This window comes from Amaranthus tricolor, chromosome 9 (assembly GCF_026212465.1).
Source record: "Amaranthus tricolor cultivar Red isolate AtriRed21 chromosome 9, ASM2621246v1, whole genome shotgun sequence".
Lineage (NCBI taxonomy): Eukaryota > Viridiplantae > Streptophyta > Magnoliopsida > Caryophyllales > Amaranthaceae > Amaranthus > Amaranthus tricolor.
Genome location: NC_080055.1, coordinates 4767012 through 4784028, shown reverse-complemented (window position 1 = coordinate 4784028; position 17017 = coordinate 4767012). Strand labels below are relative to the sequence as shown.

Here is a 17017-nt window from a genome sequence, read left to right as displayed (position 1 = left end):
CAACCAACGGTGGCTGGCAGACGGCGAAGCCGAGGTTCAAATGCCGCAACATCTGCTAGATCTCAAGCCCTAGAACGCCTCAAAGCGCTCCGACGCGGTGAAAGTCGTCCTTCTTACGACATCAAAATCGACGCTCCAATTTACGACACGGTTGATGAAGATGAGTACAAAACCCTAGTTGCTAAACGGCGTGAAGAGTTCAGTGATTTCATTGTCGGCGATGTAAATGACGGCTATATTGATGATGGTGAGGAGGAAGATTGGACGAAAGCTGGACTTTCGTTTTCATCTGATGAAGAAGATGGTGAAGAAGGGGAGAAAATTAAGAAGAAGAAGAAGGAGAAAGTTGAGAAGGAAAAGAAACCTTCGGCTACCGCGAATGCACTTTCTGCTGCTGCTGCTATGATGGGTAAACAACGGATTTCGAAAATGTTTACTACTTCTGTGTTTAAGAAGAGAAATGAAGAAAAGATAAGTTGTGATAGTGTTGTCGATGATATTATAGCTGAGTGTATGCCAGATGATGTCGATCGTGAACGGAGGAGAAGACCCCAATCAAAAAATTTAGGGTTAGGGGTAGGATTTGGGATTAATAAGGTTGATGAGAAACCTGTTAATAATTGTTATAGGAAGACTGATGATGTTTTAAATTGTGGTTTAGCTAAAACAATTGAGGAAATTAACGATAAGGTATGTGTAGAGAAGAATATGAATGATTTAGGTTTATTAGATGATGAAATGAAGGAATTCGAGCACAGAGATATGAATGAGAAGGTAGAAAGTGTGGTTGAGCTTAAAGACGAACCAGTTTTGAAGGAAGAAGAACAGCAAGTTTTTGCCTTTAATGCTAAGATCAAGGAGGAGAAGATTCAGGCTTACAGCGCAGCGGTTGAGTGGCAAGCGATTAGCAATGCAAGAGAAGGAAATGGTGAAGGGGTTAAGCCTGTTGAATCGGGCGAAGAAAAACCAAATTTTGTATTGGAGAGTGACGGGTCCTTGCCTTTCTATATAATTGATGCTTATGAAGAGATATATGGGGCAAATTCTGGGACAATTTATCTATTTGGCAAAGTAAGTTTATGGGTGGTTTGGTACTTTTATTTCTTTGATTCGTGTACAAGTTGGATTGCTGATCTTTATATTAATGTGGTTTGATTTTGGTAGGTTAAAGCAGGAAACGCATACCATAGTTGCTGTGTTGTTGTAAAGAATATGCTGAGGTGTTTATATGCTATTCCGAGTAGTTCGGTTTTTCATAATGAAGTCGTCTTAAAGCTCGAAAAGGATGCTGCTGATAATAAGATTTCAGCTACTGAATTCCAGACCAAGCTTCATGTTAGTTTGTTCTTCCTGTGGAATGATTTTGGCTAATTTTTTTTTTGTCTTGAAAGAGTATCACTCGTTGATTGCCTTGTCTTTGCATTTTATCAGGAAGTGGCGTCCGGGTTGAAAACTGAAGTGGCAAAACATTTGATGGACCTCAATGTTTCCACATTTAGTATGGCGCCTGTTAAGGTCTAAAATTGTAACTTGCATTGTTTATTCTGCAATTCTTTGATTGGGTATTCCATTAATGTTAAGGTGTCAAATCTTATGGTATTCTATTTCTCATTTTGTTATGTTGGAAAATGTTGTAGAGGAGTTATGCGTTTGAGCGGTTTGACATACCTCATGGGGAGAACTATGCGCTTAAGATCAATTATCCATTCAAGGTAACTTATTTCATGAGACTGTCTAATTCTCATTAGTGATTGAGATGTGCTGGTGGTTAGAGTTGCACAAATACATGTTAGCAAAACTTGGATTTTGGAGAACTTACTTGTCATGACAAACTTTTGAATTCTATAATGCTTTTCAGATACTTGACTCTTTATTTTGATCAGGTTTTATTAGTGTTGGGTAATTTATTTGAATTTTTCTAAATGCAGGACCCTCCACTACCATCACACCTCAAGGGAGATACCTTGTTTGCATTGTTTGGGACTCACACAAGGCAAGTATCAAAGATATAGCTCTTGATTTCATATACAATGTATGAACATCTTTTATTGCCTAAAATCTGACTTAACACCATCGTTTTGCATCAAAAATTCTTTTACCATTTAGTCATAACTTATTCCACAGTTGTTTATTATGTACATTATGAATATCATATTGTATCTTAGAGAATTGAATTGCAATGTGCTTGAAGCTTGCCCCTATTCCTCTACACTTTTTGTTTGTTCAATATTGATCACTTAATTAGTTTTGCAATGTTCACACTTCAGAAATCAAGCTTGATCTTTAACAAATAACTTATTGTTGTCTTGATAATAGACTAAAGGAGTACTTGTTAATGGCTTTCACGATTGGAGGTTGTATGTCAGCTCAGGTTGTTCATGAGATGGACTAATCTATATTTTAAAGTTAAGGATATCTGAACCTAATAGATTTTCATTTCCCCAATAGCTATTAGTGTATTACATCTCACTTTATTGTTTAATGTACATATGAGTATCTAGATTGAACCTGTTTAATTCTCTCACCTATATTTATATTTAATAACAAAATATTTGGATGGTTCTTGACAGTTGTAGTTACCACTGTTATAGTTTTTCCTTAATAATTAGTTTCAAGTTATTGAATGTTTATTAAGTGGTCTAAGTCTCTTATAGTGTCTACCTTGTTATTTTGTGTAAATTTCCCTTTATTTTGATGATTTGGATGCCATGTATCATTTACAACACAATTCTTTCGTTTGGTATGTTTATACTTTACATTCAAGAAATAATGGATAAGTACCTCGTTGACAGTGCCTTGGAACTTTTTCTGGTCAAGAGAAAAATAAAGGGACCATCTTGGTTGTCAATATCTAAATTTTCTAGCTGCTCTTCTCATTCACGGGTAAGATTTACAAGCTCATACTAATGTTTTTTACCTTTAAATGTAAATATTGTTTATTCCTAATAGATGCTTTTGGGCAGGTAAGCTGGTGTAAGTTTGAGATAATTGTTGATTCTCCAAAGGACATCCAGGTGTCAACTTCCACCAAGAATACTGTAGAAATTCCTCCGGTGATAGTAACATCAATTAATCTGAAAACCATTATTAACGAGAAACAAAATATCAATGAAATTGTTTCAGCATCCATCATTTCATGTAATAAAGTGAAGGTAAGCTTGAAATGATTCCGAAGTGTGAACAGGTTGATTAATTCTGTCTTCTCTTTCCTTGAAACACGTAGAGCACATAGAGTAAGCTAGTCAAATCAGCATAAATTGATCTGAATGCTAAGCCCACTTTTACTCTTCAGATTGATACTCCAATGTTGGGTTCTGAGTGGAAAAGACCTGGTGTTCTTAATCATTTCACTGTTGTAAGGAAGCTCGATGGAGGTATCTATCCTGTGGGGTTCACTAAAGAAGCTGCAGAAAGGAATTTAAAGGCAGGCAACACTGTACTTACTTATGCAAGCAGGCATGTCTCCTCTGTGATGTTAATAATTGTTCAATTATATAGTTCTTTTTTACTTGCAAATGCTAGGTTGCATAACTTTCAGATGTTAAATTTCTGTTCCCAGAATTTAAGTATGTTAATGTAATTTTGTCATTTTACAGTGAAAGAGCGTTGTTGCTCCTCCTAATGGCAGAGTTGCACAAGTCAGACAGTGATGTTCTTGTAGGCCATAATATATCTGGATTTGATCTTGATATTCTTCTCCACAGAGTTCAGGTGGGTCCAGTAGCAGGGGCTTTTTTAATTAGCTCAGTGTCACATGATTCACTAATCTTCCTGCGAATCGTGAATCGAAAAAAACGGTTTATGATCGATTTTGGACTATTTTTGGACAAATTTGTGTGAATTGCATATTCAAAAAGCGAATAGCTAGCGACTCATGTTACAGTGATTTAGCTTACTGGTATGATTTAATATAAAAATTTTTCATTTCATATTTGAATTGATTGAAATGAATACATCTACTAGAAAAGTAGTTGCATTGATCTTTGTGGTGATGTACATGAAAGGAGCATATGTGCATGTATTTAGTGGTATGTGGAATGAGAGTCATTGTATTTTTTTAAGGGAAAGCCTCATCTCTCCAAGTTTAAATATATATGTTTTGAGGATCTTTTGAAGTTGAAGTGAAGCGTTTTGGTATGTGTACGGTAATACCGTAGCGTCATTTAAAAAATTGTTCTTAGTTACTTGTGGGAAACATAAGAAAACTTGCAGGACCATTGCAAACAATGTTCAAATTTAACTTGACAATTACCTACTTTATTTGTTGCAAAAGAACTGCAGTTTGAGAATAAGCACACATATCATGAAGACATCATTTTTTCCTTTGTCATGTTCAAAATGAAGAATAATAGCACATACATAGGCAATACATGTAGAAGAGTAGAAGCATTCTGATTTAACTGTTGTTGATATTATTCATATATGTAACCTAATTTATCGCCATTTTGGAGTTTTGCAGGCATGTCGAGTGTCAAGTAGTGTGTGGTCTAAAATAGGCCGTCTCAAGAGAGCGACAATGCCTAAATTGACTAAAGGAAGCTCTGTTTTTGGATCAGGAGCAAGTCCAGGAATAATGTCCTGTATTGCTGGTCGCCTCTTGTGTGACACATACTTGTGCTCTCGAGACCTTTTAAAGGAGGTATAGCGTTTGAGAATAAAAAAATTATTAGGATATGTAAGTACTGATATGCTTTGGCTTAACAGAATATTTTTGTAGGTGAGCTACTCACTGACACAGCTAGCAAAGTCGCAGCTGAACAAAGATCGGAAGGAGATTGCACCAAAAGATATTCCTGAAATGTATCAAACAACTGAATCTCTGGTTGATTTGGTATGTCTGATTGCCTTCCCTTAAGTGCCATTCTTTGATATGTACTCAGGTAATATGTCAATTACTCTTCTATCATTCTCATACCCAATGTGATTATGTGTTTTCAGATAGAATGCAATCAGACAGATGCATGGTTGTCTCTAGAACTCATGTTCCACTTGAGTATTCTTCCACTTACTCGTCAACTAACTAATATAAGTGGCAACCTATGGGGAAAAACTCTACAAGTTAGTTCTAATGATTTCCTATTTTTCATATATATATATATATATATATATATATATATATATATGTATGTATATATATATATATACATATATATATATATATATATATATATATATATATATATATATATATATATATATATATATATATATATATGTATGTATATGTATATATATATATGTATGTCTTTTTACATGGAATTCAATATGTACTATTGAACTGCTTTTAGGGAGCTAGAGCCCAGCGAGTGGAATATCTTCTCTTACATGCTTTCCATGCAAAGAAGTATATAGTTCCTGACAAAATTTCTTCTCGTGGAAAGGACCATAAATTGACAAAACGCAAAACAGACAATGATGGTAATATTGATGTAGATAATGTATATGATGAAATTGAGGCTCCACAAGAAGATCGTGGAAAAAGTAAGAAAGGGCCTGCATATGCTGGTGGATTGGTTTTGGAACCCAAAAAGGGTCTATTTGACAAATATGTTCTGCTCCTGGACTTCAATAGTCTTTATCCTTCTATCATTCAGGTTTTTTGTCATCTTTTTATCTATGTAATTTCATCTCAATCTTTTGATGAGACTAATAGTCAAATGGGTATTGTAATTCTTTTAGGAATACAATATCTGCTTTACAACAGTTGAAAGGTATCCTGATGGATCCGTTCCACGTATGCCCTCGAGTGAGAAAACAGGAGTTTTGCCTGAGGTATAATTTATCTTCTTCATTATATGAACTTCTTTATAATTTATCAAAGAGAAGTGTTAGACATGTTCCAATTTTGTTGGGATGTTTTAAATTTGGAAATGGTTTAATTTCGACTAAATTTCCTTGCTACTTGATGACAAAGGCTTGTATTACAAACCTTCCTCGTGGTTAGTCCTTTAGTTTGTTGTTTTCTGAGATTGTTTTTACGACGCTACATCCGGTTCTGATATTATATTCTAAGGGTGCAAAATTACGTTCAAAATGGCCTGCCTCATGGTCTTATTACTGTTCTTTGTAATTTGTAGATGCAGGTGCTGTGGTGATTAGCTATAGAAAAACAATTGTGTATAATAAGAGGGAAAATATTTTTAATCCTTAGGAGGGTATATAGCCTTTGTGCTGGTTGGAATGTTTATGTGGAACATTGAGAAAAGTTATGTCTGTTATTACGGTGTTTCCTTAATGCCTTCTTTAGCTAGTCTTCAGACCAATTTGTCTTTTTTGGATGTTAATTATAAGAGACGCACACTCCTGTTTGAGGAAATTGGTTAAGAATAATCTAATGAACATGGTTTGCACATGTTTTCTTTAGTAAGTTGCACCATGCCCGTTGCCTTTGCCTATTTGTTTCACTTTCTGTATTTGTTATCATGGAATTAAGTTCTGATGGATCAAGAATCTTGAATATCATGAGCAAATGTACTGTACTCTAGATTAGGGATAGGTTTCATGACCGTTTGATGGGGTGTATAATTTATATAGGCCTTTGGAGGATGATAGTTAGTGTCATGATATATATTGGACGTGAATGTTGTTTTGACAGTCTTCCTTGGACCCAGAGGTTGTGTCATAAAGTGATTTGTGGGTATTGATTTGCACTTGAAATATGCTAGAATAACAGGTAGCAACACCAATTGTGGGTTCCTAGAAGTTTATCTCTATGTTCGGGTCTCATTCACTTAATCACTTCTTCCCCCTTGTTGAAGTTGGATAGATTTTGATGATAGTTTTCATAAAATATATGCATTTCAAGCACTTAACACGCAATCTTTATATTAATCATCTTATATTCCTTATTTTATGATTTTATCATATCCTTTATTTGCTTTCACTTTTCTGGCTGTATTTTGGTAATTATTCTTGGACGCTTCCTTGTAGATCCATTTTGAAACACATGATTTTGCTTGTCATATTTTTCTACTCAAAATTTTGAAAAATCTTGTTTAGAAAGCAAAAACACAAAGTACCGAAAAAGCTCTTAAGTGTACTGCTGTGCCTATATTATGCAGAGAGAAATGGATACTTTGTCCTAGATGATATATGGTTTTGAGGTCTTCTAAGTGTTCATTGATGAGGATCCTGCAAACTTTGAAGTCTTTCTTAGGGTATGCTTGGATTGAAGGTAATTATTTAAGGGGGAAAATAAAGTCAAACTAATGAAATAAAAGCAAATAGAGATGTATTTGAAGTTGTTGAGATAGTTGCAAAGAAGGTAAAATGAGTATGAAATAAAAATAATGAAGGAAAAAGAAAATGATTTTCCCTATTATAGAGGTAATACATTCCTCCACCCTACAAAATTGAGAACTCTCTTCATTTTTCATTATTTTTGCAACCATTCTCCTATGTCTACAACAATCAAATTCTACTAATTTCTCATTTATCAACTATGTTTTCTTACTTTGACTTTGTTTTTACCCATGTAAATATTTACTCCCAATTCAAGCATGCCCTTAAGCCAACTTTTTTTCTTATTGAGATGTGTTTGATGATGTATAAATGTTTCATTACGAGCATCGTTCTTGGATAAATAATAATTAGGCCCATCATTCTGGTCTTTTTGGGGACTTTTCCAACAATATTTCCTTGAGATTTCTTCTGTCCAACCAACATTCTTAGAAGGTTTTGCTGATTATAATGTTTTGGTACAATCATATATTCATATCTTTTTTTTTTGTTGTGCACTCTCCCTTCTCTCTTCAAGTTCATTGTTTTCTCTTAAGAAATATTGGTACTCTGTTTATTACAAGTTTCATCATTAGTCTGGGAAATGAGCTGTATCTTAGTAGATCCAAATACCTGGCACATTTAGAAATGAGTATGTGTTGTAACTTTTAACTTCCTTGCTCGATGACAATTGACAAATTGGTCAAAGGTAAATTTGAAGCAACTCTGCATGAGAGTTATACCACTTATTGTAGTCCATCTAGGTGAGTGAGAACAGCTTTGCACCCTAGTGTTGTAATGGATAGCATGAAAAGGTAGAAATTTTAAAATACTTGCTGGATTTGACATGCATTTAGTTGAGGGCATTCCAATATTGGCATATTACCCAAGCTGCTCAAATAACTTTCTTTTTTTCTAAATATTTCTTTATTAGATAATAGTCTGTCTTCACATTTTCCACAGTGTATCTTAATATTACTGTTTTCATTATCTTATTGTCATAGCTGCTTAAAAATTTGGTTGAGAGGCGTCGAATGGTGAAATCTTGGCTGAAGACAGCATCAGGCCTCAAGGCTCAACAATTTGACATACAACAACAAGCACTTAAGCTCACAGCAAATAGGTTAATGTTTATCATTGATTATTTTTCACGTGATTGATTTTTCTGTATATTTCCTTTTGTTTTTAGTTTATTTTTGCATCATTATTTACCTTTTCATTATTGTACAGTATGTACGGCTGCCTGGGTTTTTCCAACTCAAGATTTTATGCTAAACCACTTGCAGAACTTATAACTCTACAAGTGAGTTCTTCAATGTTCTTGCAGAAGCTGCTCTAGATAAACTTTCTTTGAACATCCATTAACAAAACCACAATTTCTATACAGGGAAGAGAGATTTTGCAAAGTACTGTTGATCTTGTGCAGAACATTTTGAACTTAGAGGTTGGCCTATTAATTTTGCTCATTATTTTATTGTTGTGAATATGGGCACACAAGTTAAAGAAAGGAGTATTGTGGAAGAAGTAACAAAGCAAAACACACACGCTAAGCATAAATAATGCAAAATAAGCAAGAGCACAAGTGTTTTGATGGTACCTTAAGGTACCCCTCCCCAAATCGAAAATTTGTATTTTATAATGATGATTTGACAATTACATTAAGATATCTCACTCAAATTCACCCTCTAGAGTTTAATTGCACTCAAATTCACCCTCTAGTGTTTAATTGCCTAACTCAGAATCACAAATAGGCATGGTACACTTTTTCTAAAGTACAATTCAACCACTTTCACGTCATTAGTTTTGTTATGAGCTACAAAGTGAGCTATTTTCGAAAATCTACCAAAAACCACCATAACGTTATCTTTACCCTTTCGAGTTCGAGGCATCCCGACAATAAAGTCCATGCTAACACTTCCCCAACATGTGAAACTGGCAACGTAGTACACTACCCCTTTGTTAAGTGCCCTTTTGCCTGTTTGACACGTTGCTCATCTCTCTAACACTAAAGTAACATCTTTGATCATTCTTGGTCAATAGAAATGCTCATCAAGAATATCAAGTGTCTTTTAAACATCAAAATGACGAGCCAATCCTTCACTGTGAACTTCTCTCATCAATAATTCTCAAACACCACCTTAGGTACACACAATTTATTACCTTCGAAAAGATAACCATCTTGCTCGAAGTAATTTTTTGTTTGCTTTTGAAACTAGCGAAATTAGAATCTTCCTTGTAACACTCTTTGTGTTCTTCAAAACCCAAAATTCTAGCATCCACCTTAGACAGCAAGTACCATTTGTATTTTTGGCCCTTACAACCAAAGTATACTTTGCGCCATTCTCTTCCACTATTCATTCGAAATCATTACAAGTTATAAATAAGATATTACTTTTTCCATTTTCTGTTTTGCAAGATAAGGGAAGCAATTTAACTTTTCTACCATCTTTAGTGGTTACAAGCTATTCATCTCTTTTTCCTCTATGCTTTGAATTGTTATCAAATTGCCACGGTCTTCCAAGTAACAAGTGACAAGCATCCATGGGTAGTAATTGCACTACCTTTTGTCTTGAAATCCTTCCATAGAATAAAAGACTAGAGCTTGTTTCTTCACCCTTGTTCCAATGATATCATTTAACCATTTTAGCTGGTATGGCTTTTCAAGATCTCTAGTAGCTATCTTTAACTTATTCTCAACCTCTGCTGAAATTGGTTTGAGCATTGCTATCAACAATTACATTGCAAGTCTTCTCATAAAACTTGCATCTAGTATGAAACAAGGTTTTTCGTTGTCTTTAATCAGATTGTGGCTTACTAAACAACACTTTTTAAATCGCTATCATGTTATATTTATTCTCCGGTTGTATTTCCTCATCAAATTCATTCTCTAAATCTTCCACTTTCCCAACTACAAAGTTATACCTTTGTTCCTCATCATCTATTATTGCATGCTGAGTAGTGGTTGAAACAACCTTGTTAGGACATTCACTAGCAATGTGTCCTCTTTCATGACACTTAAAACACGTTCTTTTTGAAGCAAATTCACAAAGTGCAACAATAGCCCTTTCATTTTTTTTTTTCATTTTTGATCCAGAAGGTGTCAACGTACTTCGAAAAGTACCCCCTTTTGAGTATGAAGGAGTAAATTTTAAAGCATCTTTAAGTAATTCTCGGTTTTTCCTTCTTTTTTTCTTCTTTAGATTGTTTGTCATATTTCAAAACCAACTTATACACATCATTAAAAAGTGTAGTCATCACATTTCAAAACAAGCAATTTTAAATAGGCCTATTCAAAAACCCGACCCGCTTGACCCGACCCGTCAACCCGCTGACCTGCATCATAAATGACGGGTCATTTATTTAAAAAATCTATAAGATACGGGTTAAGCGGGTACCGTTGACCTATTATTAATTGTACGAGGTGAAATTCTAATTGCTAGCACAGTAGTCTTGTTTACTAATAATTAATTACCTAATGTTATAATTAATAGTACTAATCTAAGCTTAAAGCTTGATTTGGCTATTTGGTTACTGATCACTATGCTAACGCTACTAATTACTATGCTACTGGTTGAGATACATACTTAGATGCCAAGTTGTCTAATACTCCAATTTTCATCCAGATATTGAGATACCACATACTAATTACTGATCTAGGCTTAAAGCATATAATGTACTTGGACTAAGTTGTCCAAAATCCATTTAGATATAGAGATACCAATTACTGATCACTATGCTACTAATCACCAAGTACATACAGCTACTACTTGGATCTTGCTGTTGATCACTTTTCATACCCACTAACAAAATCCTCCTTATTTGAAATGGGTTAATATTATACTACAAATAAAATCGGGTACCCGGCGTCCCGACTCGATTTATATTTCGGGTACCCGAATAAATTGGGCCAGGACACGGGCCGTAAAATTAGGTACCCGACTAACCGGGTACTCGGCTTCTCGGGTACCCGAAATGCCGGGTACTCACTAATGAACACCCCTAATTTTAAAGGCTTCCTTTTCGTGTAAATCACATATTCAAAGCTTTTAAAACTCTTATGAAATCTTCCACACACATTCCATCTTGTGAAAGATGAGTTAATTTAGATATTTCTGTTGTTCATACTCCTTACTCACCCATTTATCCTCCATCCTTTTTTAATCTTTCCCATTAATACATTTTTCCTTTTTCTTCTCTCATACCACAAGGCAGCAAGTTCTGTTTATATACAAACACTGTTTCAGTTTGTCGTAGCCAATCAAGAAATGATTTGCTATCATGAACTATATCTAATTTCTAGATATCAATTTTAAGCCCCTTATCTTTTTCAAACATTCAAAAATTTTCAACGCCACTACCATATCTTTCTTCCGTTTCATTAATTTTATTTGATAGTTTCAACAACAATTCACCCACGGCATCCATTCTTGCATTTTTTTTTTCTACGCTTCAACTTTTATATTTCTTCTCCGAACTTTCCAAATTTTAAAAGTAATTATTTTTTCAACATTTGTGAAAAATCGAGAGCAACATAGTAAAAAATCGAAAATAGATTCTTGTTGGAAGAAATAATGCGTAAACCAAATCACAAGGACAAACTTGATGATTTGGGGATTAGGCTAAAACTAGACAAGACGCACTCAATCTCCCCAAGTTTAATACTCAAAACACATTCGAAGTATTAAAGATAATTTTGATTTCTATGCACAAACGCGAAGATTAACAAGAATGATAAACACAATTATATAAATTGGCTTAAAATGTTTAGAATTTTATTCCTCATATGAGCTCTTATATATAGTGCTTCAATATAAAATTTACGTAGACAAAAAGTTAGCAAAATGAAGCACCAAAAACTTTTCTTCAATTGCATTAAAATAGGTTAATCAATGCAAAGAAATAATCATATGACTATTTTTGCTCTTTTATTACATAAGTTTATATTTAAAACAAGTAAATAAAATATTTGGTATTATGAACCCCTTTATGCCACCCTTGCAGCAATTTTTACCATTTGTCACCCCAAGTTAAGCATGTAATGAATTCCGTCTTATGAACAAAAGTTTCAAAGTCAAGCAATTCAAGAAAATTGCAACTGGCACATGTATACTTGATCTTGACATGCTTTGCTCTTAAAAGTCATACATAGGAATCCGCAAATGAATCAGCTGTACAGGTTTGAGATTCTGACACTTGAACGAGTGCACCTCCTTCTTGTTCGGGCAAAGCATGCTCCAAATTACTAGTGCCCCTTTGCTTGTTCGAGTTGACCAGTCTTTACCTGTTAAGTTTCTTCACATTTTCTTGCTTAAATCTCTTGGCACATGAGGTCCCTTGCTTTTCATCATGATCCTCATCAATGCAAGCCATAACATGCCATACTAAACAAATGCATCAGCATTCATGGATGATTTGGTTCTTAACTCAATTTTATTTCTGTTGATTTTAAAATTAGTCATAACCTTGTATTTGTCATGCTTAATGTTTTGTTAACATTTTGGACAGGTTATTTATGGTGATACGGATTCAATTATGATTTATAGTGGACTTGATGATATTGCAAAAGCCAAAGCTATTGCTGGAAAAGTTATCCAAGAGGTCACATATCTCTGACTTTTGTTTTTAATTTTGATATCCAGAAAAGGAATAGAATTTTTGTTTGGGAGAAATGTTCAAATACAAGTGTCCAGTATGCAGTATCATTTTGGAAGTGTTTTTTGGGAAGTTGCATTATGATTCTACGGTGCAGTTTGTACATCAATTTTTGATATTTACAGTGTTTGGATGAAAAATTTGGAGGGAAAGAGAGAAACAAAGAATGAGGGCTAAGGGATACCTTTTCTCCTATAAATTTAGTTGGCGAAAGAGAAGAGAAACTTTTGTTCTAAAGTCAACTAGCAATGAGTGCGTTTTCAGATTGTGGCCTTATTAGTCATTACTATGCTTTTAAGATTAAGTGCTCAGTGTGATCTCTCAATTTTTTCAGGTTAATAAGAAATATAGGTGTTTGGAAATTGATCTGGATGGGCTGTACAAGAGAATGTTGCTTCTCAAGAAGAAAAAGTATGCAGCTGTCAAATTGCAATTCAGGGATGGTACACCATACGAGGTATTTCTAACAATCTGCTTGAAAAATCTTAAGTGAGGTTGCTCCAGTATATGAATGTAATTGTAAATGGTTGTTTCAGGTAATTGAACGTAAGGGTCTTGATATGGTGCGACGCGATTGGAGCTTGTTATCGAAGGAACTTGGAGATTTCTGCCTTAGTCAAATACTTTCTGGAGGGTAGGAATATTATTTCGTTTGGGTTAACGAAATCTTGTCTAGTGTTTTTAGTCGACACATATTCCTTCTTCTGTTGATGATATCATGCGAATTTATGTTCTTCCATTCCTTTCAGATCATGTGAGGATGTTGTGGAGGCAATACATAGTTCTCTTATGAAGGTAAAGAAAAATCCTTTTCGATTTTGTGGCCAATGTGCGAATTAGAGATTCACTTCTATATTGGCAATTTTGTAATCATCATATCTGTTGTGGTCAGCAGATCTTTGGCTCACTTTTCACACTTAAAGTATTCATCCTCTCAAATATTTAAGATTTAAGTTGGTTTCTAAAGTCTTGTAATATCAGTTCGTTGTTCTTTTTTCACAGGGTAGTGAAATCGAAACAAGTATGAATGGCTTCGAATTTCAATGTTTAACTAGGAATTTTTTTTTGGTCCCAACAGGTGCAAGAGGAGATGCGGAAAGGAGAAGTACCTCTTGAAAAATACATCATTAGAAAGTCATTGACAAAACCACCTGAAGATTATCCTGATGCCAAAAATCAACCTCATGTCCAGGTGACTAACATGAGTTCAACTATGCCTTCTATAAAGAACCTAATGAGTGTACTTCTGTAATCTCAAGCCTGATTATATCTCTTAATAGGTGGCATTGAGACTGAAACAGAATGGTTATTCTTCTGGATGCTCTGTAGGGGACACTGTTCCTTATATTATATGCTGTGAGCAGGTCTGTCTAACTTATATTTGTTACTAAACTAAGCACCTTGTGCTATAGATGCTAAATTATGGCTGTGGATTTTTCTGTTTTGACAGGGAACCAGTCTAGCAACTTCTGGTGGTATTGCTCAGCGAGCTAGACATCCTGATGAACTTAAAAGAGACAACTCCCAATGGATGATTGACATTGATTATTACTTGTCCCAACAGGTGTTTTTTGACATAATTGTGAAACATTTAACATTGCCATTTCATTATTTTCATCAGTTGTGATGGATTCTGATTTTTGTTGCAGATTCATCCTGTAGTTTCACGATTGTGCGCATCCATCCAGGGTACAGATCCTGCACGTCTGGGTGACTGTCTAGGGCTTGATTCATCTAAGGTGAAAGTCCCCTTAATAGTGTTTTTGTGGAGTGATGTCTTCTGTTATTCAATGTCACTGACTATCAATCTGTCTTCAGTTTCAAAGTAAATGTAGCCACATCAACAGCAATGATCCTTCAAGCTCACTGTTATTTTCTGTCAATGATGAAGACAGGTAATATCCATGGCTTTTCTTTTTAGTATCTCTAGTGAAGCAAAAGGCAAATTTTCCTTTCCTTAATAATGCTTCATTTTTTGGTTTTGGATTGATTTACATTTGGCTGAGGCTGTTGAACTATTGCTTAGGAAAAAAAAGCAGTGCACTTCATAGTATTTTATTGTTTTATTGTTAATGTGACACTATACACTTCTTAAGAACTTCAACAGGCAATTTAACTATTTTCGCACTATAGTAATGGATTACTTTTCTAATAAATGGACAATGTGTTGATCTTGTATTGATGTGTGTTGCAGGTATCAAAACTGTCAACCTCTATCATTATCTTGTCCAACTTGCTTTGAGACGCTTAAATGCCCAAGCATCTTTAGTTCTCTCTACAATACAATTGCTGAAAAGCCTAATGAGGCTAAACCAGAAGAATCTACTTCTAACTTCTGGCAGAGATTGCGATGCCCTAAGTGCCCAGAGGAAGGAGATGTTGGTCGAATATCTCCCGCGATGATTGCCAATCAGGTAACCTAAATCTTCTAGCTTGAGTTTGTTCAAACATTTGAGGAGCTTTTATTTTTTAAGTTTGCAGATGGTATGGATCTCCAATTTCCAAATACGGCCTTGATCTTAACCTGATGTACAATAAAAAAATGCTAAAATCTTTTCTCAAAAATTAATATGATATCACAATACTTTGCTTTTACTTCGGTGGGTTGAGCTTTGGGAGCAAACTTGATCTTAATTCCTGCTTATATGGTTCATTTAATATTTTGCATTAAGTGTGCTTCAGCTGCCTTCTTTCAGCTGTGAATTTAGCAGCAAGTCTGTAAGACCTATACATATTACTCCCTCCAATTCAATTTAGTTTCATTTGGTTTGGGCACAAATATTAAAAAAATAAGGGGACCACCTAAAATAGTAGACTCATGTGCAATATTAGGTGTTTTTTTGGAGAGGACCACCTAAAATAGTAGACCCATACGCAATATCGGGTATTTTTAATATTAAGAAAATGAGGGGACCACCTATAAATATAGGTCTTAAAATAGAAATGGGACAAGTAAGGTGAACTTGTCCAATAAGAAAATAGGACAAGTAAAAAGAACTGGAGGGAGTATTAGAATTGATCAAAATGCTTCTTCTATGTTACTAGGTCAAGAGGCAAGCAGATGGTTTCATTTCAACGTATTACAGGGGTCTAATGACGGTAAATAGTTGTAAATCTTGTGTTTTTTCTACAATAGGTGTTGTTCTTGTAATCTTTATGGAGTCTTGTTTTTCTTTTAGTGTGACGATGTAACTTGCAAGTACACTACCCGTAGCTTAAACTTGCGGGTGATAGGTGATTCTGAGAGGGGAACTATCTGTCCAAACTATCCTCTTTGTAATGGTCATCTTGAAAGAGAGGTATTCACGAACCTTATATTAAGGAATATACATCAAACATGACATTGTTATATTTTTACTAATGAATTAAGTGTCTATCAATAGTATTCCGAGGCGGATCTTTATAAGCAGCTCACATATTTCTGCCACATATTGGATACAGTTCGTTGCATTAAAAAGGTATGTCTTTATTAAGGTTCTATATGTTATGTTTATATGAACTTAATGTTGTTGTAAATTGAACTAGAGTTGATCTTATATGAATACACAGGTGGATGCTGCTGCAAGACTATCCCTCGAAAAGGAGCTCATAAGAATACGAACCAAGGTTAATTTAGGGGCTGCTCTCGCGCAGAAGTTGCAAGATCGCTGTGCCTATGGATGGGTTCAGCTGAATGACCTATTTGTCACACTATGAAGTTTCTGGCTTACCATTTACTGCTAGTAGCTAATTAATATTTGTGAATAAGATGTGCATATAATTTTCTTGTGGTTATGTAAGTTGATAGGTTTAGATGGGTAGATAAGTTGGCTATGCTAAAGTGTGGAACACTAGATGGAACCAAATCTGTCCCATAAATAGTTTTCACGTCGACCACATTTTGGGTATACACCACCCTGTAAGTTTTTAAATGCAAAACGTTGGCAATTAAGTGTTACATATTTTTTTTTTCTTGTTCATGTGATCATCACCGTTCATGACAGTATTAGAACTAAGCAATTAAAAGACAATTTATGCCCCTTGGATTGTTTCATTAACTATCATAAGAAAAATAAAATAGAATTCTCCTTGCTACAAGACTAAGTTTAAAATACTAGAGCTTTAGAATAGAATAGTGTTGATATTAACTTTATTCATTTTATGAGAT

General features: G+C 34.6%; 1 protein-coding gene across 2 annotated transcripts in view; it reads left to right on the top strand.

Annotated features, from left to right (window-relative positions):
• LOC130823787 (DNA polymerase alpha catalytic subunit) overlaps positions 1–16829 on the top strand; it is a 16926-nt gene extending 97 nt beyond the window's left edge. Inside the window, exons 1-31 of one of the 2 annotated variants that reach the window (XM_057688561.1) lie at positions 1–1071; positions 1165–1335; positions 1432–1515; positions 1638–1712; positions 1929–1993; positions 2793–2883; positions 2964–3152; positions 3293–3456; positions 3597–3711; positions 4460–4639; positions 4718–4831; positions 4939–5058; positions 5289–5594; positions 5680–5772; positions 8223–8341; positions 8449–8521; positions 8606–8662; positions 12724–12816; positions 13205–13327; positions 13407–13504; positions 13620–13665; positions 13949–14062; positions 14151–14234; positions 14321–14434; positions 14520–14609; positions 14689–14765; positions 15065–15284; positions 15916–15969; positions 16050–16169; positions 16254–16328; positions 16420–16829. The exon at positions 1–1071 is cut by the window's left edge and continues 97 nt beyond it. In XM_057688561.1, the coding sequence (XP_057544544.1) occupies positions 1–1071; positions 1165–1335; positions 1432–1515; positions 1638–1712; positions 1929–1993; positions 2793–2883; positions 2964–3152; positions 3293–3456; positions 3597–3711; positions 4460–4639; positions 4718–4831; positions 4939–5058; positions 5289–5594; positions 5680–5772; positions 8223–8341; positions 8449–8521; positions 8606–8662; positions 12724–12816; positions 13205–13327; positions 13407–13504; positions 13620–13665; positions 13949–14062; positions 14151–14234; positions 14321–14434; positions 14520–14609; positions 14689–14765; positions 15065–15284; positions 15916–15969; positions 16050–16169; positions 16254–16328; positions 16420–16566 (4542 nt within the window). In that variant the 3' untranslated portion in view covers positions 16567–16829. The remainder of the gene's footprint in view (positions 1072–1164; positions 1336–1431; positions 1516–1637; positions 1713–1928; positions 1994–2792; positions 2884–2963; positions 3153–3292; positions 3457–3596; positions 3712–4459; positions 4640–4717; positions 4832–4938; positions 5059–5288; positions 5595–5679; positions 5773–8222; positions 8342–8448; positions 8522–8605; positions 8663–12723; positions 12817–13204; positions 13328–13406; positions 13505–13619; positions 13666–13948; positions 14063–14150; positions 14235–14320; positions 14435–14519; positions 14610–14688; positions 14766–15064; positions 15285–15915; positions 15970–16049; positions 16170–16253; positions 16329–16419) is intronic. The other variant, XM_057688562.1, reaches the window with a different exon arrangement.
• The last annotated feature ends 188 nt before the right edge of the window (positions 16830–17017 follow it).